This window comes from Melanotaenia boesemani, chromosome 20, assembly GCF_017639745.1.
Source record: "Melanotaenia boesemani isolate fMelBoe1 chromosome 20, fMelBoe1.pri, whole genome shotgun sequence".
Taxonomy (NCBI): Eukaryota; Metazoa; Chordata; class Actinopteri; order Atheriniformes; family Melanotaeniidae; genus Melanotaenia; species Melanotaenia boesemani.
In genome coordinates, this window is record NC_055701.1 from 26,460,128 (window position 1) to 26,484,561 (window position 24,434).

Below are 24,434 nucleotides of genomic sequence, written 5' to 3' on the forward strand. Positions count from 1 at the left end.
CAATATTTCAGATACAACCCAAGTGGAGCTAAATGAACTTGGGAACAAGTGAAATACAAATACAAAAACATACTTCAAAGTAGTCAGTGACAAGATTTATTTCTTCACACTGTCTCTGATGTATGGATGAAATCAACAGAATAGATTTGATACTGTTTGCAGCTCACAGGAAACAATTGTAGTGTAGTCCATCCAATGAAAATCTATACCTTTCAGATAGGATATTGTCATGATCTGAGGAGGAAGTTGACCCAAATGCAGGCTGGAGAAGGCAGGAGGCAGACGGGTGCAGGAACAAAGGTTTTAATGAAGAAATACTTAGGAGGACGAAACAAAGGAGACACGCCGGGGAAACACAATGGATAATCTGACAAAGAAAAACTGAAACCAATTGGTATGAATACACTGAGGAACCAAAAGGGAACATGTGAAGTCAATTTGATAATTAAACCAGGTGAGCTGACAAACAGGAAGCAAAACCAAAACACGAAACCAGACGAGACAATGAACCTACAGTAAAACCCCCCGTTTCCACCGGGTGCATGTGTGCTGCAGTTTTGTTCTGACCTCCGTGACACGTCAATCCACACTGGGAACGTGAAGAAACAAGACCACATATCTGGAATTGTAAACAGTTTCTTCCACAGGTCATTGCACTCTGATGACTAAAAGCCAATCAGTAAAACTATCCATCAAAAAGAGTTTGAGTCTGGTTCTGTTCTTTAACGCCTGTATGAAGTCAGATTAAGTGAACAGTGCTCAGCTCATCACGCTGCGATGTGACCTAGGTGTTGTACACAGTTACCAAATGACATTTCATTTCAATGTCACGTTAGGTAAACATTAACAGGATTTACTTTTACCTTTACTTTGTCAAGGCTGCTGGTTTTCCTGCAGGAGGTGAAACAAATTGGATGTATTTCCGTCTTTCAATGCAAGTTTATTAGGCTTTTCAGGCTGGTGAGCTGTCCTCCACAATGACACCTTGTTCTTTTTTCCCTGTGATCTCAAAGGTTTGTGGGGAGGAAATAACTTCCACTGTAGAACTTTCTGCAACTCGCAGGGAGCGAAAACAAAGAAACACAAGCGGCAACACGTGGACGTCGTTCCATGCATACATTGCACTGATCTACTGACATGATCTACAGACATGATCTAAAGCAGGGCTCTCCAACTCTGGTCCTCCTGAGCTTCTGTCCTGCAGGTTTTAAATGTCTCCTACTGCAAAGCACCTCTGCACAAGCAGTTAATGACCCAGTGATTTGAATCAGGTGTGTTGCATCAGGGTAGAATCCGAAACCTGCAGGACAGTAGCTCACGAGGACCGGAGTTGGAGATCCCTGATTTAAAGACATGATTTTTTCTGGAAAGTGTCAATATTAAGGGAACCTTAATAATTCATTAATACAGTGATTAATCATGAAACTAAATAATCGTACTAACTGAGGAATATTAGGGGTGGTAAGATATTTTTAGTGAGGAAATAATATCAATGAATTCTGCATGTGTTTGTGTTGTGGCAGAGGAGGCCGCCATGTATGATCGTTGACCTGTTCAATGATTTCCGTGACGGCTACAAACTGTTGGACCTGCTGGAGGTGATGAGCGGGCAGCGCTTTGTGAGTACCATCTCAGCTCAACACCTAAACATTCTGTCCAGCTGATGCTCAACTCCAGTTTCTGATTTTCCTCTGGTTGTTTTTCAGAGTCGGGAGAGAGGCAGGGGAATGTTTCAGCACAGGAGCAATATTGAGAAAGCACTCTCCTTCCTTCAAAAGAAATCTGTAAATAAAGAAGCAAATTTTTAACACCAACATTTCTGCTGCTTTAAAAGACAAACAAACAAACAAGATATTTCTAAATGTTTGATATTAGTGATATTAGTGATATTAGTGATAGTACTTTGACAGTAATAGTCCTTAGAATTGATATGTTTACAAAGGCCTGAAAATGTATCACACTGTAAAAAATGTGAGTTGATTAATTAAGTTTTTGCAAAGAGTTTCAAGTTGTTTTCATAATGAATTTAGTTAAAAATATTCCTCTGTTTTCTCCCCAGATCAAACTAGTCAACATAAACATTCCTGACATTATCGATGGGAAGCCCTCCATCATCCTGGGCCTCATATGGATGATCATCCTTCAGTATCATGTGAGGTTATTTTTAAAGGAATTATTTTCTTCCTCTTCTTTATTGATGCTGGATGCAGCCATTAATTGCTTTAAATGTTTCTGTCTGGGTTTTTATCTCCCATTTCCCACTGCACAAAGAAAAATGTTTCGTTTTTGGTTTGGGTTGATTAGTCAAGTTCAGTTATTTTGTTTTTAAACCAAATTCAGAAAACAAGAAATATTTAAATTGTCTTTGTCCTATTTTATGTGTCAGTGTATTTTTCCTCTGATCTATAGTTTTATCGCTTTGATTGTGCTTTTATTTTGAAATATAAAGTCTGGTATAAGATAAAGACGGCCAACATGTTTGCTTTTCCCAGATTGAGGAGTTGGCCAGTTGCCTCTCCTTCGACTCCCGTCAGTCTTCCATGGAGTCTTTGGCCAGTTTGGACACTCACTCCACCCTGTCAAGCCGCTCAGCCAGCAGCAGTCCTGTTCCCCCCAAAGGTTCACCACTTCATAACCGTTTCAGGGTTTCTGCCAAGAAGGCCCTGCTGCTCTGGGTGCGCGAGCAGTGCCACAAGTAAGGCTTTAAAGAGACATTTAAAGGTGTCCTTTTGGGTTATCCATGACTCACGAAGGCCAAATTACTGAATACTTAGATTATATTTAGAAGCTTTTAATAGGTGCTTCTTTTATTTTGTGGGCCAAGCATGTGATGGGACCTCTGTTATTTCCAGATCTGGGCCAAATCCAGCACAGGTTTTACTTTAGGAGCTTTAAACTCTCTTTTTGGGTTCATATTATGTTTCTATAATATATAATAAATCTTTGAAAACATATTTTTCGTTAAGCCCAGAAACTTTTCAGAAAGACTTTTCTGAAAATGGTAACAAGAGAGCAGCCCATGCCAATAAGATCTGTATGAAATATGACTTTTATTTCTTACTGTTTGTCTTAGAGCTGGCTGTTCAATAAATGTAAAAGACTTCAAGGCCAGCTGGAGGAGTGGAGTGGTATTTCTGGCAATTTTATATGCTCTACGACCTGACCTGGTGGATCTAACCAAAGCAAGAACCAGAAGCAATAAGCAGAACCTGGAGGAAGCCTTCTGCATCGCAGAAAAAGAGTTGAGGATCCCTCGACTGCTTGAGCCAGATGGTGAGCAACTAAATTTTTATTGAAGACAACCGGTTCAAAGCAAAAGAACATCTACCCTCCCAGTTATAAAAAAACATGTCATGTTTAAAATGTAAGTTACAAATATGATGCAGTTTTTTATTAAAACAGAAGCCAGACTAGGTATGAAGCGCTGTGATGTGACTGTATGAAATAAACCAGCTCATCTTAAATTTGGTGGCACCGAATGTTTTATCAGCTTGCTGAAAAAGAGGTTGAAATGGGAGCATACGTTGCTTTAAAACCTATTTTCCAAATGTGCAAATGACCTTTTCAGTGAGCAGGAATCCACTCCCTTTTTAAACTGGCCTCTCAGGACAAACCAGTTCATCCTTTCCCTCCTAAGCTCAGCCGATGTCCTGCATTTTCAACACTAAATCTAAACTTGGGTCATCTCACAACAAAACAGGTTCCTCTTTGTCTCAGTTTATTTTGACTGACCTCCGGTCTAGAGAAGGTCGTTTTCATATACGGCTTCTTTTCATGAAAAGTTTTTACCTGCTTTTGTTCATGTCTCAGTGATTTCTGGAAATGTTCCTGAGCCAATGCAGCGATTTCAGGGACAGAATCATGTCCGTTTTAAAAGCAGCGCTACCTGAGGGCTCTCGTGTGAGGACATACCTCCAGATTCTCTGAATCTTTTGATGTTATGTGCAGCAGATGAAGGAAAATTCAAGACTTTGCAGTTGTGTCAATAAAACTTTCTTAACAAATTGTAGATGCAGTTCTCTGCAGTTTGCTGAATCTCTGTCCATCTTTGCTTCTGAGAGATTCTGCCTCTATAATGTTATTGACCTGTTACTAATTAGTGTCTCACTAAAAAAATGTCTCATTTTCCACATTTGATCCATTTTTCTGGGTTTCTTGTCCAAGAGATATTGGTTTATTAGATTTATAAACCACAGCATTCTTTTTATTTAGATTTTACACAGATTTCCAGATTCTCTGGAACTCCAGTGTGTTTCCCCTCATGTGTCAGTAATCGGTAACAAGTGTGTTTGATTGACCGCAGAGTGAAATACTGAGGAGAAGAACAACAGTTACTCTGTTGGATCAAAGTCAAACAAGACGACAGTAGTAGTTCCTGGAAAGAGTTTCCCTTCTATAGCATCTGCAACCTTTTCCAACCGTACAGGGCCTGCTGGTTAGTTGATGTGCATGCATTAAACCCACCTTACACAGCCTAAAATCAGGTTGTTTAAGTCACCAGTTTTACTTCTAGTAGGATTCATTCCTTTAATATTTTAATCGAGGTAAAGTATTATTCTCTTTTATACCATACTTCAGGAAAGACTCTGATTTTTTTACGTGTGAAAAATGACTGAATGTCTTGTACTTTTATTTCCTTCCCGAAAGGCTTTTTTAGTTATTGTACAATCTGTAACTTGTACTTAGAAGTATTTTGCTCTACACACCCTCCTTCCAAAATCGATTTATCCAGTTTTATCAATTATATTATTTTTTAGCTGCAAGTGCCTTGATGCTATTTAAATCTGTGTGTGTGTGTGTGTGTGTGTGTGTGTGTGTGTGTGTGTGTGTGTGTGTGTGTGTGTGTGTGTGTGTGTGTGGAGAACTGCTATGACTGCGACATCCCCAATGAGCCTGAGGAAAGTCGAATGACGACCTGATGATCTGCTGACTGGCTTGTTGCTTGTGTGCTTCAGCTTCTTACAAAACCCTCATTTGTTCAGTCCGTTCTGCCGGGTAGTTTAATCGCAGACCTTCGCCCAGCAGACTCTATAAAGGCAGAGTTTCTACACCGTTCATCACACTCCTGCTTCAGGAGTGTGTTCTTGTGTTGGCTCAAACTTTTGACAGTGGTCTTATACTGAGGCTGATCATGGAGGGTTGTGATATTGATGCAGATGTGGACGTTCGAGACCCTGATGAGAAGTCCATCATGACCTATGTGGCTCAGTTCCTGCAGTACTCCAGAGACATGCCAGTTCCAGAGGAGGAAATGCAGGTGTGTATGAAGTCTTTTGTTTTATGCAAACATTATGGAGTAAAGTATGGAGTAGGTGTCATGTTTGATTTAGTTTTATTTAATTTTATTTTACACCAGATCAAAATTTTTACAAAAGTTGTGTAGTTTTAGGGTTTAGGATATAAAACATACAGAGCAGATAACTTATGATGAGTCAGCATTTACAGTGCAGTGAAGATGTCCTTCTAGATGATGCAGATCAGACTTAATACGTTTTAAAGTGCAACATGCAAGTTCACTACATGCAGTAAGAAATGTCTTTTTTTAAAGTCTGTATATGTACTACAGTTGCATTTAGAGCATATTTTTTATGTCAGTTGTACTAACAAAACCTCTGGCCAGCAGCGAAGTGGCTTAAGAGATTCAGATTGAAAGAAATTTATTTGTCATATGCAGGTTAAAACACAGTGAATGCACTGAAATGTTATGAACATTTCACTTCACTGTTTGCAATGCTAAAAGAGACCAAAAAACCCCCCTCCAAAAAATTCATATTCAAATTTTGAAGCATAAGAAATAAAAAAGTAAATACACAAGATAGAACATATCTTTCTACTTACGAGCCTGATGGGATTCAGAGAGACAGATTTCTGTTTCACGTCAGAAAAGAAATAAATAAAAAACTAAATGTTATATTAGAAATGAAGTGAACCGTTTCTGTCTCTGCTGGGATGTGTAAATCTCTGTATGTTTGTGTGTGTGTATATATATATATATATATATATATATATATATATAATGTATGGCTACAGTTAACTCATTGTTGTCTGAAAAACCTGTTAAATCCATCTTCCAGTCTATATTATCTTAAACTTCAATAAAAATCCAACAGTTAAACTTTTCAAGAACATATTTCCACAAATATTATTAAGTTTCCACAATTAAAAAAACTTGCAAGTAGAACTTTAAAGTTTATTATTTTAATTTTAGATGAGTTTCATATAGTAGACTGTAAATGTAGTAAACATAAATAAAAATGACTTGATTTCTGTTTTAGTAAAGTGTTTGTTTATTAACCTAAAAATAAATAGTTTGAATAACCTTTTTTCTACTGTCCAACGTGTCCATAACTCTACGCATAAACAAGGTCACGTTCAGATGAAATGAAGCAGCAGCAGTTTGGTTTCCAGCAGAACAATGAATGCGTTTTATTTCTAAGTGGAAATTTCTTCAGCTGTGAAGAGGCTGCAGCGTGGTGTAAGGAGTCTGCTCTTTATGCTCCACTGACTCAGCTCAGGTAGCTTTTACAAGTCAGGACATACAGTGAAATTAAGTCAGGAGGGTTTATACGTTCAGTCCTATAAATGTGACAAAGTCTGCCTCATTGTTTACTTTTTCTGGCATTTCTGTCTGCTAATGGTTCCTATCTTTCCTCTTTTAATGCTCCTGTTTCATTACTCCCCTCTGTTCACCTCTTTTATCCCCCTTCCATTTTCCCCCTTAGACTCAGTACCTGACGCCTCCTAAAGGTCCCTCACCTATCAACCTCCCTGTCCACTACACTCCTGCTATTTCTGCTTCACCTCTTCGACAGGTACACCAAACTATCACTGTCCGTCTCGGTTTTATTTCTCACCTGTCCTCCGACTTACTTACCTTCCAGGTAGGGGTCACCCCCTGAATAGTGGCCTCTTTGTTTAGACTCTTTGTTTGGATTTATTCATGCAGTCTTCTTGAAGTTTTTATCATTTTTACAAAGCAAAAGTGGATTAACTGAATAAATGACTGCATCATGTACAATCATTTTCAAGAGAAAAGCAAGTTAACGTCTGGGAACAAGTTTGCAGGATTTTAAAATGATTAGCTATTTCAATCATCACTCAAAAACAAAAGCAAGGTTAAATGATTTCTTGTGTCTGGATGTACATTTTAATCCTCCAGCACTGCTGTCAGGCCAAAAGTAACTGAATTATTTCTACTTTATGTCCCTGTACTTAAACACAGACCCTCTGGCTCTCAGTTTTTTTCTTAGCTTCATGCAACATTTTTAATTTTGCTGCACCAAACTTTTGTTGCCTGCACAAGTAACTTTATATTTTAAATTCCCCTATAGACATGCTTGGAAAGTTATATATTTAGGACAGTACTTACGCTAATTTCACTGAATTTTAGTTGCTTAAAGCTTAGATTATTTACAGACACGGAGGATAAAAGCTTGACTGATCATGCTGGATGAAACTAGTTTGCCCTGTTCTCTGGGAAGGCATCCAGAGTTATGCACATGGGTGTATTTCTCTGCTTTCTGTGATGTGTACAAAGCCTTCATGTCCTAGTTACAGGGCAGAGAATACAGGAGTTTAAATTGTGCACAAAGAGGTTTTGTTAAAGTCTTTATGCATTTCTAAATTTCATTGGATGCATTTTGTTATTGACTTGGGATGTTTTATTGCCATCTCCACGTTTAAATGTGTTTGTGTATAACTGATCATGATGAAATCCAGTAAACAGGTTAAATATGATTAAAAAATTGGGTCTTTCTGACAACTTTAAGAAAACAGGTGGTTTTTTTGTGCCACTTATCCAGGCGACACCTGATCGAAAAGCTCAGGAAGTCACATGCTGGCTTGCTCAGGCCTACGATGAGCTGCTGGAGGGGTGGGACTCCACAGAGGGAGAAAGCTACTCAGAGAGATACCATGTAAGTTTATAGTTAGGACTCTTTCTGGAAGATTGTGTTACATGTAGAATGAATAATGCACACGTTTTATGTTACCCCACATAATTGGCTAATTAATTATAGTGTTATTAAAAATGTCGGCAAAATTCACAAGCATATTACGAAATGCAGCTGGCGGTTTTCCTTTAAACACGACCCTCAAGCAGGTGTTAACAAAACGGTTGTTGTCTAACCTCAAAACTTTTGTTTTCACTCTTCCATAACTTTGTTTTAGATTTTTATGTTCCCCTAAGTTTGAGTTGATTTCACAAGAAGAGACATTTTCTGTCCTCAGGTATTTCAGACCTTTCTGGTGTCCTTTAATGAGCAGCGAAGGCCCATCATGCCTTTACTGACAGCCATGAGACGAACTCCAAAACTGAGCGAGGAGCAGCGGGCTCTCCGAGAGGCGTGGGACGCCCTCAGTGAAAAGGTTTTTCCTCTATTCTGATGTCCTTGCTGAGCACAATAAAATCCCTGTTGAGTGAACATTTTAAAGACGCTAACATGTCCAGCTGATGGTTCTTATACAAAAACAAGAAGGAAAAAGGCAGTCAAATCCAGAGCTGAGCATGTACCAAACACAGGCTGAGACAGGTGAGACGTCATAAACTAAAGGAAGAAATGCTGAGTTTGCAGGATGTAACTTGTTGGAGTTAGCAATCAGAGACAATGCTGATGCTTAGTACTGTAAGTAAAAGATAAAACTCACAAAGTGCTTTACAAATAAATACAAGAAAGAAAAAAAATATTAAAAACAAAAAACTAAACAAGTTTAAAAAGATGGTTTTTAGCTGCTTTTTAAAAGAGATCACAAAGTCCTAGGGGTAACACAACATGACGAGGCCAAAACATGACGTGAAGATGCAATGAATTGGCAGAGAAGAAATGAAACTGAGGGGTAAATATACACAGAGGAGACCTAACAAGAAACAGGTGAAGTGAGTTAGCTACATCAAACCAGGTGCATCAATAACAGGAAGCAGAAAGCACAACAGAACACACAAGAGAAAACCTACAAAATAAGACAAGGAAAACAGAACCAAACGTGACAAGACCATAAAAACCTAAACCAAAAACTCAGATCATGATGAAACCACTATATTTTACCAGTATGACATCTTAGTTAAATACAATTTGCTGAGCTTTGAGAATTTTAAGAATTTTAAACATGCATGTTTGATTTATAAGGTGTTGTCTGGACTGGCTCTACCGTCCTTGTCTGACTTTATAGACTGAGAACTGGACTCAGGACCAGGCCTCCTTCTAGTGGGGAAATTTGCCAAAGAAGAACTGTCTTTGGTCAAAATACATATTCTGTAAAGGTGGGAAATTCTGCTACACTCTGCCACTCTCAAAAAGAGAATGTCCCACATTTCCAGCTTTTAAAATACAACTCAAACGCTGACTAAAAACAAACAAGCTTAACGGGTACACATATTTTAAAATCCTAGTATCATATTTAATGTTTTATTCTTTTTTTATTATTGTACCAACATTTTATTTTTTATTGTGTATTCCAGTGATTATCAAACTTTTTGAGCTCCAACATAGGATGCATTGGTGTTCGCGACCCCAACCCCCACGCAACGGCATAATTGTGATTAAGTGTGCCATGTATCAAATGGGTACTCTTGCAGCTATCCTCTAAATTTAAGGTTGGAAAACTGTCAGAATCGTGATAAATAAGGAGGATAAAGTGGTTTTTAGCAGTTTACCACCGAGACAATGTACTTGCATGCCCAAAAATCAGCTTCTTTAAAATAAAGGGATAATGTCAAATTCAGGTTTTTAATATGATGTGTTCTAACATAGTTGTTTATGAATTAATGTATTAAAAAAAAGTAAAGTGCAAATTTCAAAGATTTATCTCTTTATTAATGGTTTATTTTGACAGCCCTGGTAAAAATCTCAAATTTATTAGATAAATGTAGGTTATATGTTTTTCAAAAGGATCTGGCAACCCCCTGAAATTATCTTGTGACCCCCATGGGGGTCCTGACCCCAGTTTAAATGGTAAATGGTCTGTATTTATATCGCTTTTCTGTACCTGGACTGATAGCCAAAGCGCTTTACATCACACACACATTCACACACTGATGGCAGAAGCTGCCATGCAAGGTGCTCAACCACAACCCATCAGGAGCAATTCGGATTCAGTGCAAATTAGCTATAATATGGCATCTTTACATATGTTTTTTATAGATATTCACTAATATGCACTGCACCCAATCCATTAAACTAATAAATAAAATAAAAAATAAACATGTTTGGTGCACAGCTAGCAGACTCTGATCACATGACCTCAGGGACCTGCTGGGGACATATGGCTGCAAAGTTCTCTAATATAAGTTGGTGCTTGACCATGTGAAGCTCTACAACAGAGCCATTCAGTTTGATCCTGCATGGGCTAAAGTCCTGCAGGTTTTCAATGTTTCCCTGCTTCAGCACACTTGACTCAAATTAAATGGATCCAGCAACCTATGAAGTTCTGCACAATGACTCATTAATTATTCATTAATCTGAAGAAAATGGTCACTCACCAACGTCTAAGCACCTCAGTAAAATCTGTACCTTAAAAGTGTCATGGAGTTTAAAATAACATAAATAACTGAATATCATCAGCATAGCAGGGATATGAAATGATGGTAAAAGAGCTTAAAATCTGCTGAAGAAGGAGCAGATAAACGGTGAGCAGCAGAAGAGCTTAATATTGAAACTTCTTTTTCATTGATCCACTCGTGTTACATGTGTACCCAAAGGAGGTGGTAATCGTTTACTTGGATAAGACTTTTTAATTGGCTGAAAGAAGTTTGATCAAAAACACTGAGAAACAATTTAAGAGCAAAAGTTTTTAGAGAGCACAGAAGGAGTCTGAGTGCAGGAGATTTGCAGACGCAACACGAAATCTCAGAACAGGGCAGAGATTCAGTTGGAGTGCATCATGTTTGTGTTCAAACAAAAAGCGTGTGAGGGCATGAAGTTTGAGTGTAAATTCGAAAACCTACACCCTTCATTAAAGACAGTAAAATACCCACATACCAATCTGTTTAAAGATTTTTTTTTGTTTTACTTTTCATGATGAAAAATCAGGAATATATAATTTTAGTAAATAGAAATTATATTTAATGTCCATAGAAGTTTATGTTGTATTTTCTTGAAACCATATTAAAAGCTTTAATATACTGCATTTATTTAAAGCTTTTAATACATAAAAAACACTTTATGTAGTTTTGGTTGTTTTATTCCAGATATTAAACTTATCTTAAATTATATAAATATATTTTACCTTCTTTTTTCTGTAAATGTGACACTAAGACAATATTTATTATATGTATTGTATTGATAATACGAATTATTTAAAACTCAAGTTCTGATATTCCATCAGTTTTTACTGAAATAAGCCCCCTTGTAGAGTTAATGGCCATTCAACAGAAAGCTGCCTCCCGTCCATGAGACTGTAGACTGCAGATCACATTTCCTGACAACGTAATTTAGGTAAAGTGGTGGAGAACTGTGATTTGTCAAAATTGCAATAAATTTGCAGTTTTTGGACAAATGTGCAGAGACAATTTTCCATTAACAGGTGCAACACTGTGACTTCCTGGACAGACTGGTTTACGTTGGCTTTAAAGGTTTCCATCTACATTTTCATTCCAAAGAAATTTAATCTGCACCCAATAAGTGTGATTTTATTTTCCGCCTGTGTTTGTTTTCAGCTTCGTGAATACAAGATAGAGTTAGACATGAGGCTTCCAGCCCCCTTGGACACAGTAGCTCATTGGCTGTTGAGGACTGAGGGGGTGTTAACGGAGGAACAGGGTGACCCTCAGGATCACAGCTGTGCTGCTGATGAAGCCAGAGAAAAACAAGAGCTGCTCAAAGTAAACACCTTTAACACACAATGTAAAACTCAAGAAAAGAAAAACAAAAAAAAAATGTCTTCAGCTGTTAAAACAAAAACTGTTAGTATTACATGAAATAATAATGATGGCTAACCATGATAACATGTAACCATTTTTATCCTTTTCTCTTCAGACATTTGAAAACGTGTTTTTGAATAAACTTAAGTATGTAAACATACACATGCATACACTTCCTGCGTGATGTTGTAGGTTTGCCTGGAGGAGATGCCGCAGCAGCTGAAGACCTTCCAGTCCTTCCAAAACGTGGATGAGTATGGAAACATGATGGTTCCCACGGACAAGATGGATGAGCTGAAGAGGAGGTAAGTGCACTCATACAGCCAATGAATGAAAACATACATCCCTCAACTGTACATTTTATCAAGTTTGAGTTTTTTTTTCATGAACTTAACTTATTAATCTTCTCCAGATTCACCAGTGTAAGAGTGACCGCTAAGTACCATGGGATCAAGCTGGAGTACCATGAGCACCGCCACACAGTTTTGGATCTGTTGGGCCAGATCAGGACTAAGCTACACATCTGGAAGAGACCATATATCTCTCCAGAGGCTGTCAGGGTCTTGCTGCAAGAATGGCATGTAAGTAACCCTTCTCTGGATTTGGCATGTTTAAAACACAGCTTAAGACAGAGTGGTATGCTGATCAAATAAACTTCTTTATGGAGCAGCAAAAATTGGTTGGTTAATTGGGAGGTTTGTTCTTTAATGGAGTGACAAGCATGAAATTTGGTTATGCTGCCAGAGAGTAAACTTGAATGACTTTAATTGCAGAATTTTATCAGGTAGTATTAGCCACAGAGTTTAAATTTTATCTACTTTTTTTTCCAGGAGGCAATTGGTACGCTACAGTATTTTTTCTGTGTATTCATTAAAATGATACATGCCAAATGGTTTGCCTCAGTAGTAAGCTCCTAATGCAAAAAAACGAAGAAGAAGAAGAAAAAAAAAGCAGCAGATTAACGTGAACATGGCTCACATAGTAGGAGCAGAACAAGATAAAACACACCAAGCTAGCTACTGGGGGAACAATGTAAACAGCGATGGCTGGTTCCCACACACACAAAGTGATGAAGAACATGAAGCCAACAAGTCACAAGAACATCATAAAAAAGGTCTCAAGTCAAAATCTACACTGAGGCCTAAAGGAGCCAAAGTGTCCAGGGTTTATATCCAAAATGCTTCTCGCAGGGACTGCTGCGCAAGTTTAATACCTACATAGTATCTTAGAGAAGAGACATTATGACAGGCTTGTGTAAAATGCACCGCCACCAGACTTCTGCTGTCATGGCTTCTGATGTTCGGTCTGAGATTCTTGTCTGCTGTTTGAGCCATGTTCACATGTTGAGCCGCATTTTTTTACATCTGTATTTTTTTACATTCCTCTAGAAATATCCTGTAAGTATTTGTAAATATGTTTAAAACTGTTATTTTCACACCTGTGGTTCATCACCTGATTGTCAGATGAACCCTTGTGGTTGCATATGTGGAGGTGTGTCTCCAACCTCCCGTCTGAAGGGCAGGTGCTCGAAACGTAACACACATTAAGCTTTTTAAAGAACAGCTTCTGGTGTGCGGACTATACTTATTTATGCGATGCTAATGCCACCATGCTAGATTCAAAGTAAGCATGTAACATATAGTGCACAATGTCGTGCTTATTGTTTTGCTAAATCCTCAGCAGCTTCTGCTCCGTAGGTTGCTGATCTCCTTTGTGATGAACATCCATGAAAACCTCTCTGTGGACAAACCAGTTTGATTATTACAAAAATGTTCATGGAGTTTTTCACCTGTCCATCCAAAAATGATTATTACTACCGTCTGATGACCATGGTTGTTGGCGTAGACTTAAAAAGTTTTTACGAACACAGGAAATGGTAAACACTCAGGAGCTACCGACTTTGTTGGAAGCAGCTCTCCGTAAGCTGAAGCAGATTTCTGAGAAATATTCAAGCAAATCTGCCCTCTGTAAGTATTCTGTTTGTGCATCACAAATATTTTCAGTTGTTTTGAAGTGATTTGATGTTACTTATGGATTTTAACTTGGACCAACAGGACTTCTCTCACTGTCTGATTATTTACTGTATATTGTGTTTTGCTCATTAGCTGCAGATTACCACCATGTCAGTCAGCAGGTGAAGCGGCTTGAGGAGGACACAGCTGTAGTTTTGGAGGAAATGACAACAGCTAAAGGCATCATGGGCCGCGTCCTTTCTGCCTGGGACTCGTACAGCGACTGCCTTAGCTCCCTGCAGGCCTGGCTAGCACAGGGTTCTGTAACATACAGTCATAGCAACATACCAGTGGTAAGATGGACACAAATATAAGATGTTTTCAGGTATTATTATTTACTGCTTGCAACTGTGCAATTTACATGAAGACGTAATGTTGCCTTTGAGAATGTTCTTAACCCTGGTACAGTTCTTATTATCCCAACGTCTGCTGGTGTTCATGTTTTTGTTAAGGTGACATCGAAATCCATGGCTGAGTGGGGTGCTCGGCATGCCCACCTGATTGAGGTGGGTAGCTTCCTGATTGAACTGACTGACCCTCAAACCAGCCGGAGTATAGCAGAGGAGATGCGGAAACTCAACATGCACTGGGCAGAGTTTGTCAAAAGAAACACTTCCGTAAGTTGACAAGTGAAATCTTTTGGTTATTGTTCTTTCCACAGCTGGAAGTTTCTACCAATTTCTTTATAATGTTGTTAGCCCGGTTCCTGATGAGATACTCGCACCAAGTCTACATGTTTGTTTGTTGTATTTCACTTTGTTTGTCTGTTTATCATCTTTGCAAAATTGAAAATCATAAAAGGAAAATAAAAAACAAACAAGTGAAATGCGGTTAGTGACAGAACAGAACTGGCATAAAACCAGAAAGAACTGTCCTTTTTGTTTGATAAATGATGAAAACACCACTTTTCAAATGAGTTGTTTAACTTATTCTTGTCAATATATTTCACAATATAAATGGTAAGTATTTATATATATATATTTACTATCTAAAGCGGTACCCAAAGCACTTTACATACATCACATTCACACACTGATGGCGGAAGCTGCCATGCAAGGCGCTCAACCTCGACCCATTGGGAGCAATTTGGGGTTTGGTGTCTTGCTCAGGGACACCTCGACATGAACCCGACAGGCCGAGAATCGAACCGGCAACCCACAAACTACAAGACAACCACTCTACCCACTGAGCCATGCAGCTATGTTTCCATAGCTTCAAATCAAATGCTTGAACTATGTTACCTTTAACTTAAATTAAAGCAACTAAATTCAATCAGGCTGAACAGCTTTTTGTTGAGGAGGTTCAGAGTTTATTTGCCATTAAATGAAAAGTGGTTGCAGGTTTTTAACCTTTTAAAATCTGAGGACCCCCTATTGGGAAGCATTGAGAACAAATGGCTAAACTGTGCCAAACTGGCCATTTTGGAGACCTTGCCCAAACTAAAACCTCTCTAAATTTGTTCTGCTTCACTTTATCAGCGTTGTCCTTTGCAGAGATGATGTTCACTCATTGCTCTTTGGTCTCGTTGAGGTTTAGAACTATGGCTGCATCATTTCAGAGAGACATTCACATTAATGCTGAAACTGTTTTGTTTTGGTCTTTTTTTAGGCATGCCTGAATTACTTTTCATTTGTGCTATGTGCCATTTAATTTGTTCTTCACTAGTTACACATTCACTGATATTTACATATCCTAAAAAATCTCACAAGTGTTTCCTTTACTATGATCCAAATGTATTCAAATAGACATTTCATTATGGGTATGCAATGTCTGTGGTTCTTGGAACTGAAGCTGGAGTTATCCTACTAGTGTAAGTATTCATCAACAGTTATATAAGGTGCTTATAATATTTTCAATGGTTTATTGCCCTTTTTGAAGCATGCATTATTGTACAGTGTTAAGCTAATTTACTCATTGGACAGTCGTTAGAATCTCAGTGAACACTTTCCTGTGCAAATATGTAGAGACTGTGTACAGGAATTGCTGTATTATATTAGCTCTGGTGTTAATGTACTAAAAACAAGTGTAATTAACAATCAAATTGTATTCACTGCTAACAGTTACCAGTGAATACCTCTTTCTCACAATGTGCTTTTTTTTCCAGGATAGCATACCTGAGCCCATTGCAGATATTCAGACCACTGCACAAGACCTCCAAGCTTTGATCAGAGAGGCCAATCTGATTCTCAGAGAGCCTCTGGAGGCAATGGCAGGTCCACTACGCACCTACAGGAAAAGACTACAGGTTGGACCAATACAGTAATCAGGGATTCAATGTTCTTTAACACCATGTGATGCTTATTTTCCTTTTAATTACTTAAAATCTCTTTTTTGAATTGGATGTTTGGTTTCTGTCCTTCAGTTCATAATGAGGAAAATAAAGGAAGTGGATCTGGAAGCTTTAGATCCGTCTCCTGAATTCTCATCCGATCAGTTACTGAAATTGAAACTTGCAACACCTGAAGTACGAATGATATATTTTATTTTAAATTTCATTTACACATATGCATATGAAGATTCAAGTCAATTGTTGATATAATTTTAAGTAAATATCCACCAGCAGTTCCATTTACAATACAGAATATGTCATACTGGTTCATCTGTTCAGTGTCATATCTTTTATCATGACCAGGTAATGCAGACCTTGTTTGAGACAGAGCAGTTGTGTGCAGAGGTGCAGCACAGTGTGTCTGGGTTGGACAGTAGACTAGCTGAACTCCTGCACTGGGAAGCTGAAGCGAGAGAGCTCTACCAGCTGCTGAGGACCACTGACCGACAGCAAAAACACCAGGGCCAAGACCCAAGAGCCAGGGTAAGATGATGCACAGACCAGAGGGATTGCCCTGATTCATGTCCTTTCATGAAGGAACATTTGATTAAGTATTCAACGTCTTTTATTTTTCCAGGTCATCATATCCCGTGGTCTACAGCTGGAGGGTCAGGTGGTCACAGAGGAGCAAGATTTGCAGGTTATAATTATGACAAGTCAGAAGAACTCCCCCCTCCAGTACCTCCATGCCTCTGCTATGCAGGAAAGAGTACGGGCTGCTGTCGCTCAATCACAGGCTAGTTCATTTATTTATTTATGTATTTGTAAGCTTACTGTTGAATTTGGCTTGTTCTGAGCTTGAGATCTGACACGAAAAATGAAGGAAGGAGGCAGAAAACCAAAAGAAAACCAGCATATGAAATATTAATGCAATATGAGTCTGTTTTTCTTCTGTGTTTGATTTCGATTCCAGGAGGCAATTGGTATGCTAAGCAGCCTGGGAGCCAGAAGGGACAGAAGCAGGAGCCCTCCAGAGGCCAGCCCTCCATCAAAGGTCTTTATCCAGGCTAAAGCAAAACCTCAACATCTGATAGAGTCAGACATCAGGGAGCCAACTCGACAGCCTGAGACACAACTCAGTGATGAAACTTTTGTGCCGAAGATAGTTGTGCAGGAGTACAGAGAAGAAAGGATGACACCTCCCCCAGTGCCACTCCTAGTGCAACCTGCGATGCAGACTGGCACAAAGTCACCACCAGAGGACCAAACTCAGACTTTCCCAGAGACTGCTTCACAAACACAGCTGAAGATTCAGGAGCAAAGTTTGATTTCACAGGAGCTTGTGCATCAAGGACTTACTATACACACGACAAATGAAGTACATAAACAAAAGTCTCTGGAGCATGAGAAACTACTAGATGTACAAGAACAAGAGCTAAAGCCAATGCAACCCCTGCCATACCAGCAACAGTTGGAGCTGCATCAGGTTCAGCAACATGCAGTTACCACTACACAAGTTGAAACACAAGTTAAAAAGATGTCAGAGCTGCATGAGCAGACTCCACAACAGAAAACAGCTTTGAAGAAAAAACCTTTGAGTTCACAAGAGCTCCAAACCAGAAAGATGCAGGCTATGAAGAACCGACCCTGGCTTCAGAAAACAACTTTAAAGGAACAGAAAGCTCCAGCAAATCCAGAACAAGATTCTTCTCAGGATCCTGCTCAGGCTCAACAGATTCAGTCACAGTTAAAGAAAGAAACGGTGAGAACTTCTCAGGTTGCTTCACAGCAGACATCAGCTGGTAAGGCACACCTTAAAGCACCTACAAAATCAGCCAAGCAGACTCATCAACAGCAGCAAGAACAGAAAAAGCAGAAGCCACAACCTCAAACTGTAGAGCAGCAGCCAAAAAGACCACAACAGCAGCAGAAAACACAGCAAAAAGAAACACACTCGGCTGTAAGACAGGCACAAGCAGACTTAAACACCAAGAAAAAATCAAAGATTTTAACTGAGACTCAGCCTAAAACACAAACAAAGGTTCCAAATCAGTCACAAGTTAACACCAGGTCTAATCTTCAGTCAGCGGTCCAGCTGGAAGTGCAGTCCACAAGTATGCCCCACTCCTCTACAGATGCCCACCCAATTGCAATGACCAAGGTACAAACAGGAGTAAGTGAAAGTCAGATAGTCCATAGCTCTGTGACAACACAGTTATTGGCCCAGCCGCAGACAGAACAGTATCTCCAGTCCCGAACATTAGTTTCAGCTGGACCTCAGACATCCATGCAACCACAAGGCCAGACTGTTCCTCAAGTTCAGGCATGGGCTCAAGTCAGACCCTCTTCCCCTATGCAAGCGCCACTTCCAGGGCACATCCAGCCTCCATTGCCATCCCACATTCAGCTTCGTAGTCATCCACAGTCTTGGGCCCCTGTCAGGCCCCCTTCACCTAAGCCACCAACACACGGTCCGCCAGAAGCCCAAACCCATGCTCAGCCAATGGCTGATTATCAAATTCATCCTCAGTCCAGGGTCCAACATCAAATCCATTCTCAAGCTCAAGTCTCTGTTCAGTCCATGACTTACCCTCAAACCCATGCCCAAGCAGTAAGCCAGGTCCAAACTCCCCCTCAGCCAAAGGCTAGTCTTCAAACCCATGGTCAACCATTGACCAGGCCAAGTCAGGTCCAGCCACCAACTCACCATGAAACCCAAGTTCAACCTTCAGTTCTTCGTCAAGGTCATTCTATGACTGACTCTAGAACTCATGCTCAGCCACCAGTTCAGCAAGGACTTAATCCCCAGGGTCAACTGCAGGCTATGACACAAGTAAGAGCCTCATCCCCAATGTCTATCCAACATCTCCAGGCTACAGCTCAACCTCAGCTTTATCCTCAAGGTTACTCCACATCTCAGTTTTCACCCCAGCAGTGGCCGGAAAAGCAAGAGTCACAAAGTCAAGCTATTGTCCACCAAGGACATCCCATTCCCCAACCATATCCACAGCACTTTGGTCAAGCTTCACATTCTCAGACCTATGCGACAACTCAGGCTTTCCAGCAGTGGACCCAGCAGGGTCCTCAGACCAGCCCCCATGGGTACTCTCACATGGGTCAATCATATCGGCCTCAAATGTGTTTTCAAGCACCAACCCAACCCTGGGCTCCAACACAACCCCAGATCACCTCCCCAAGTCCCATGCAACAAACCCCCCAGATAAGAGCTTACAGTATGGTTCAGACGGATCAAGTCCAAGTTCAGCAACAGACATGGGTTCAGACATCACCACATCTGCAATCCCAGCCTTATCACCTGCCTCAGTCCCAGCAATATTTACCAGTTCAGCATCAGCCCCAAACTCATCCTCAGCTGCAAGCTCAAATAACTCCCCAGTCACACCCAACACACCCAATCCATCCACAGGCCCAACTTCAAAGTCTACAGGCCCAATCCCAAACACACATCCAAACACAGCCAGTGCTACAAGTTAAGCCCCAAACTAAGACTCTGCAGCCTGAGGGTGATCTTCCACAACCCATACAGTCCCAACTCCAGATGCAACCGACGATTCAGTCAGCAACTCAGACCAAACCTCAGCCCCAGCTACCACCCCAAGCAGTGTTTGAGTTGTCCGCTCAAGCAGAGGTTGAGTTACTTGAACACCAGGTACCCAAACAACCCATGGTTCTGTCACCAACCAAATCTGAGGTTGAGCCAGCACTGCAACCCAAAGTGCAGGCAGAAATTACACCACCAACTCAGCCTAAAGATCAGTCACCAATCCAGTCTCAGGCACAGAACCAACTGCAGGCTCAATCGCCATCACAACCAAGGGCTCAAACAACGCTGCAGTCCAAGGCTCAATCACCACCACAGGCCAGACCTCAGCCTCTCCCACAGTCAAAACCTCACCCCCAACCTCCTCTGCAACCCAAACCTCAACAACCCCCAACTGCTGCCCTCTCTCAGGTCACAGTGCTGCCTGAGATCCAGCCTGAGTCACCAGAGCTCTGCATCAAACCTCCCACCCTGGCCCAGGCACCTCCCCAGGCCTACACAGAGGCCTACAATAAAGCCCAAGCTCTGGCCAGGAATGGCTTTGAGGAGGCCAAGTACTGCCTGCAGGCACACATCATGGAAGCTATCACTGTCTTTAAAGATAAGCGCTTATCAGCTGAGCAGGCATCTGTTAAAGAGGTAAATGTAATTACTAGTAATGACTCTTGTATTTTAAACATATAACATATAATGACTAACTAAGTGGTGACAGGTTAAAGACGTGTACCACTATACTTTCATAGAGGAAATGCTTTATCTAAAGCTTACAAAAACAGGTGAACTGCTTCTCCTCTTTACCTGTCACACTAATAAACTAATTTGCTTAGAGTCCATCCAGCAATTAAAAGCATCTTTTTCTCTCCAGGAGATTCTGGGGACTCTGGACCCAGAGTTGTTGGAGGGGTTCTTGAGAGCAGCCAAGGGCATGGAGGCCTTTTGTACCCCCTCACAGCTCAGAGACATGGAGTTCTTCTCCCAGTCTGTCAGGACGCAGTGGGAGGTAGGACATAAACTGAATTGCTTTGTGGTAAAAATGGGGGATATTTAATTGCTAATATTGGAATATTTTAAATAGTATTTTCTTACAGTGCCAAAGGGTGCATTCACACTGGTGCTGTTTGGTCTATTGGCAGGGTTTGTTGGAGTTTAGAGACAAAAAACCAAACTCTGGGTCTCAGTTCTCTTACAAGAAAACTTAGATGTAGGTCTCTGACAATATGAAAGCAAATGGACCATAGAGTGAGCCAAAGAGAGAACGTGTGATTGGGTGTGTGGTAGAGCAACATGCCGGATATCTCACTGCCTCTCTTGCTCATACTGGTCAGCTTCTTGTGAAAACTGTATTAAGTTTGATCACCAAAGTGAAAACTTGTGGTGTAGAGCAGTGATTCCCAACCCTGGTCCTCATGGCCCACTATCCTGCAGGTCTTCAATGTCTCCCTGCTACAACACACCTGATTCAAATTAAATGGTTCTCTGACAAGCTGTGCCCAAGTCTGCTAATGAGCCATGAATTTGAATCAGGTGTGTTGCAGCAGGGAGACATTGAAGACCTGAAGGTTTGGGCCTTGAGGACCAGGGTTAGGAATCACTGGTGTAGAGTACGAGCTGATTTCAGTCCTGGCCATCCGTCAGCTGGACTTTCATTTTCTTCCTGCTTTTTGTTTCTTAGTCAGTCATTTGAGGGAGCAGTTGCTGTAACTGTGTGATGTTGTCCATGTGACTTGGTCCATGTTATTAAAGTGCAGTTTTGAAAACAAGCCAAACCAAAGACAAATGTTGAGTTACTAAACATTCCCTGCCCAAACAAATGTGACCCCCCCCACTATCTTGGTGTGAATGCGCCCAAAGTGTCAACAAATAAACATGCAAATAAATTTGGCAAAAAAATGTAAGGAAATTAGTGTTTGGTGGATTATTATTATTTTTTTTGTAGTTGCAATGCTTCTTGGTGTAAATAAGTCTGTTTATTTCCCTTTTAAGTGGAGTCACATTTGTAAGGAAAATGCATTTGTGGGATGTGCAACAGAGCTGGGTATGTGGGTTGTACCCACAAAAACTAGTCAATGACTCTACTGACTCTTGTTTGGTGTCGTTTATTATATTAGATGATTGAAGTCTGAACAAACAAAGATGTTGGCTGTTTAACGATTACATATTTAAGAAACAGGCACCTCAGTAGCATATGGAGGAACCATACAAAGCCACAAGAGCCTGGTACCTCCTCTAACGCTGGACACCAACTCGGTGACACACTGCTGTGGGATGGCATCCCATTCTTTAACCAGCATCTGTGAACAGTCAGCTATTGTGGTTGTGTTGGTTACTCTGGTACCAAGGGATCCAGCGTTGTCATCTTGGAGGATGGGGTTTGGCCCCAGCCTGGATTTTCCACTGAGGGAGATGCTGCTCCACATCATTGCACTGCCGCATTTAAAAGGGAAATCAACAGGTTTTCCAACTTTATAAGATTTATTGCCAAAAAGCATTGTTAGTACAAAGAAACACCTTTCAAACACAAATTTCCTTACTTTTTGTACTAAGTTTATAAAACATTCATATAGATATTGTATTGAGTACCATGTTTTACAGTGTCGTGTGTGTATGTTATCTCCCAGGCTGTGAAAGCTGAGATGTCAGGCTTTTTGCAACAATCACAGTTTGAAGTAACAAGGAAAGATTTTCATACAGCAGTCCTGAAGTGTGAGATGTGCTTAAGCTCCTGCTTAGAAAACCAGACAAAGGTAGTTCTGTTACTGAAGCTAAACTCTTTGTAGGTGTGCTGATCTGGATGGGTATGCAGCTTAGTTTATCGGCTTTGCTTATATCAACTCCTCCTTCCTTCTTGTTTGTGTATGCCTCCAACCTGGTGGTACCTGGTGATTGGGATATATTTAATTCTGGCTTTTTCAAGTTTGTTGATCTTTATAGGGGTGTGTTTACAGCACAACGCTGTTTTGAATGTGGGCCATACAGAGGATAACACAGTACTCTTTCATTTATGCTTTTCAAACCTGTTGGCTGCTTGTGTGTTGCAAAATGTACAAAAATGTAATTTCTTTTGATGCAAAATAAGAAGCTAACACATTGAAATTATTACTGCATTACTTGTTTTTATTCTGTCAAATCGACGTCCACTAGGCCTGCTTCTCAGCAGACTTTGCAGAGGCAGGACAGCACCTGGAAGCCTTGAAAGAGTTGTGTGACACTCTGAGTCCTGAGGATGCTCACCGCTTGGCCCAGACCCAGCTGATGGAGTGTGAGAAGAGGCTGGCTGCCATCCAGCGTCAGTTCAGTGGAGACCAAGACACATCACATACCGAAGCAAGGTGAAACCTGTGTCATCCGTCTGTCTTGTTTCATTTCTGGTGCAGCACCAGGAATAAAATTAACTATACTGACTAGTCAATAGCAGATTTTATTTTTCCTCTTCTAATAGAAAGCATTCAGTCATTTCACAAAGACTAACATTTGGAAATGAGAATATATATTGTTCTTCATCAATTTAATAAAAAAAATATTTAAAGACGAATATAAAAAATAATAGTGTTGTGTTAAAATTTGTCATTATTTCTCTTTTATAGGATTCAGCTTGCCTTCAGTGAGGATCTGACCACACACAAGGAACCTAAAAAGTCAAGTGATAAAGCTCAGGTTATAACTGAGGTATGACAAGCTGTCTTTGAGAATGTACAAAACATTTGGAGCCATTCACATTTTCACAAATAACTTACATAGTCAATGCATACAGTGAATATAAAAAAAGCTTTTACACCCCTGTTAAAATTCCTGGTTTTAACGATGAAAATGAAATCTAAACAAAGCAAAACTGTGTTGGAGCATCTTTTGATATAATCCCAACCTTCAGCCTTCTTGAGCAGGAGCCTATCAGCATGAAACATCTTGGCTTGGTGAAGCTGTTCTTCGGTAGATTTAGATTTGTGCTTGGCATCATTGTCATGTTGAAATTCTTCTGCAGCTTCTGCTTTCTAGCAGATGTCTGAAGGTTATTGGCCAAAAGTGAGTGGTATTTGAAAACTTATAAATCTCTCCTTTACTAAAATCCAAGTTCTGGCTAAAGAAAAAGCAACCCCAAAGCATGATACTGCCACCACCATGCTTCACTCTGGGTGTGCTGATCTTTGGAGGGACTCAACAGTGTTTCACCAAAAATAAAATAAGATAAACAAAAATAAAAATAAAGCAAAATGCAATAAAGTGGCGTCAGGTGGGGTAAAAATAGGAATAGGGAAAAAATAAGTATAATAGAAAATTACATACAACAACAGATTAAAAGTGACATAAATATTTAAAGTGACGTCTGTCAGTTATGTGACAGTCTTATATGCTGTCCATAGCACTATCTGTGGTGCTGTAGTGCAGCAGAGTCTGTCCAATATGTTTAAGTCCTTGTTCCTGGTGATTCCTCCCCAGCACACCACACCATAGAAGAGAGCACTGGCAACCAGAGACTGGTAAAAAAATCTGCAGCAGTTTTCTGCAGGGGTTAAAAGCCACCAGCATCTCCAGGAAATACATCCTGGTCTGCCCCTTCGTGTAGAGATGGTCACTGACCAGTCCGGTTTGTTTTCCAGCTGCAGACCGAGGTATTTGTAAGATGACAGCCCCTCCACCTCCTCTATGAGAGCAGGCTTTGTAGGTGGTTCCATCCTATGGAGGTCCAGTTCCAACTCCTTGGTCTTTATTTTGTTTATCTGCAGTTGGTTCTACTGG

At 40.2% G+C, this 24,434-nt stretch overlaps 1 protein-coding gene across 1 annotated transcript in view; it reads left to right on the forward strand.

Annotated features, from left to right (window-relative positions):
• syne2b (spectrin repeat containing, nuclear envelope 2b) overlaps positions 1–24,434 on the forward strand; it is a 154,724-nt gene that overhangs the window by 14,407 nt on the left and 115,883 nt on the right. The window contains exons 3-26 of the mRNA XM_041971377.1: positions 1,524–1,619; positions 1,707–1,784; positions 2,060–2,152; positions 2,493–2,695; positions 3,074–3,273; positions 5,157–5,257; positions 6,729–6,812; positions 7,803–7,916; positions 8,230–8,367; positions 11,654–11,818; positions 12,050–12,162; positions 12,270–12,438; positions 13,728–13,824; positions 13,963–14,162; positions 14,322–14,486; positions 15,974–16,114; positions 16,232–16,333; positions 16,502–16,681; positions 16,776–16,934; positions 17,112–17,900; positions 19,686–20,339; positions 20,566–20,700; positions 22,842–23,029; positions 23,285–23,366. Coding sequence (XP_041827311.1) covers positions 1,524–1,619; positions 1,707–1,784; positions 2,060–2,152; positions 2,493–2,695; positions 3,074–3,273; positions 5,157–5,257; positions 6,729–6,812; positions 7,803–7,916; positions 8,230–8,367; positions 11,654–11,818; positions 12,050–12,162; positions 12,270–12,438; positions 13,728–13,824; positions 13,963–14,162; positions 14,322–14,486; positions 15,974–16,114; positions 16,232–16,333; positions 16,502–16,681; positions 16,776–16,934; positions 17,112–17,900; positions 19,686–20,339; positions 20,566–20,700; positions 22,842–23,029; positions 23,285–23,366 — 4,446 coding nt within the window. The remainder of the gene's footprint in view (positions 1–1,523; positions 1,620–1,706; positions 1,785–2,059; positions 2,153–2,492; positions 2,696–3,073; positions 3,274–5,156; positions 5,258–6,728; positions 6,813–7,802; positions 7,917–8,229; positions 8,368–11,653; positions 11,819–12,049; positions 12,163–12,269; positions 12,439–13,727; positions 13,825–13,962; positions 14,163–14,321; positions 14,487–15,973; positions 16,115–16,231; positions 16,334–16,501; positions 16,682–16,775; positions 16,935–17,111; positions 17,901–19,685; positions 20,340–20,565; positions 20,701–22,841; positions 23,030–23,284; positions 23,367–24,434) is intronic.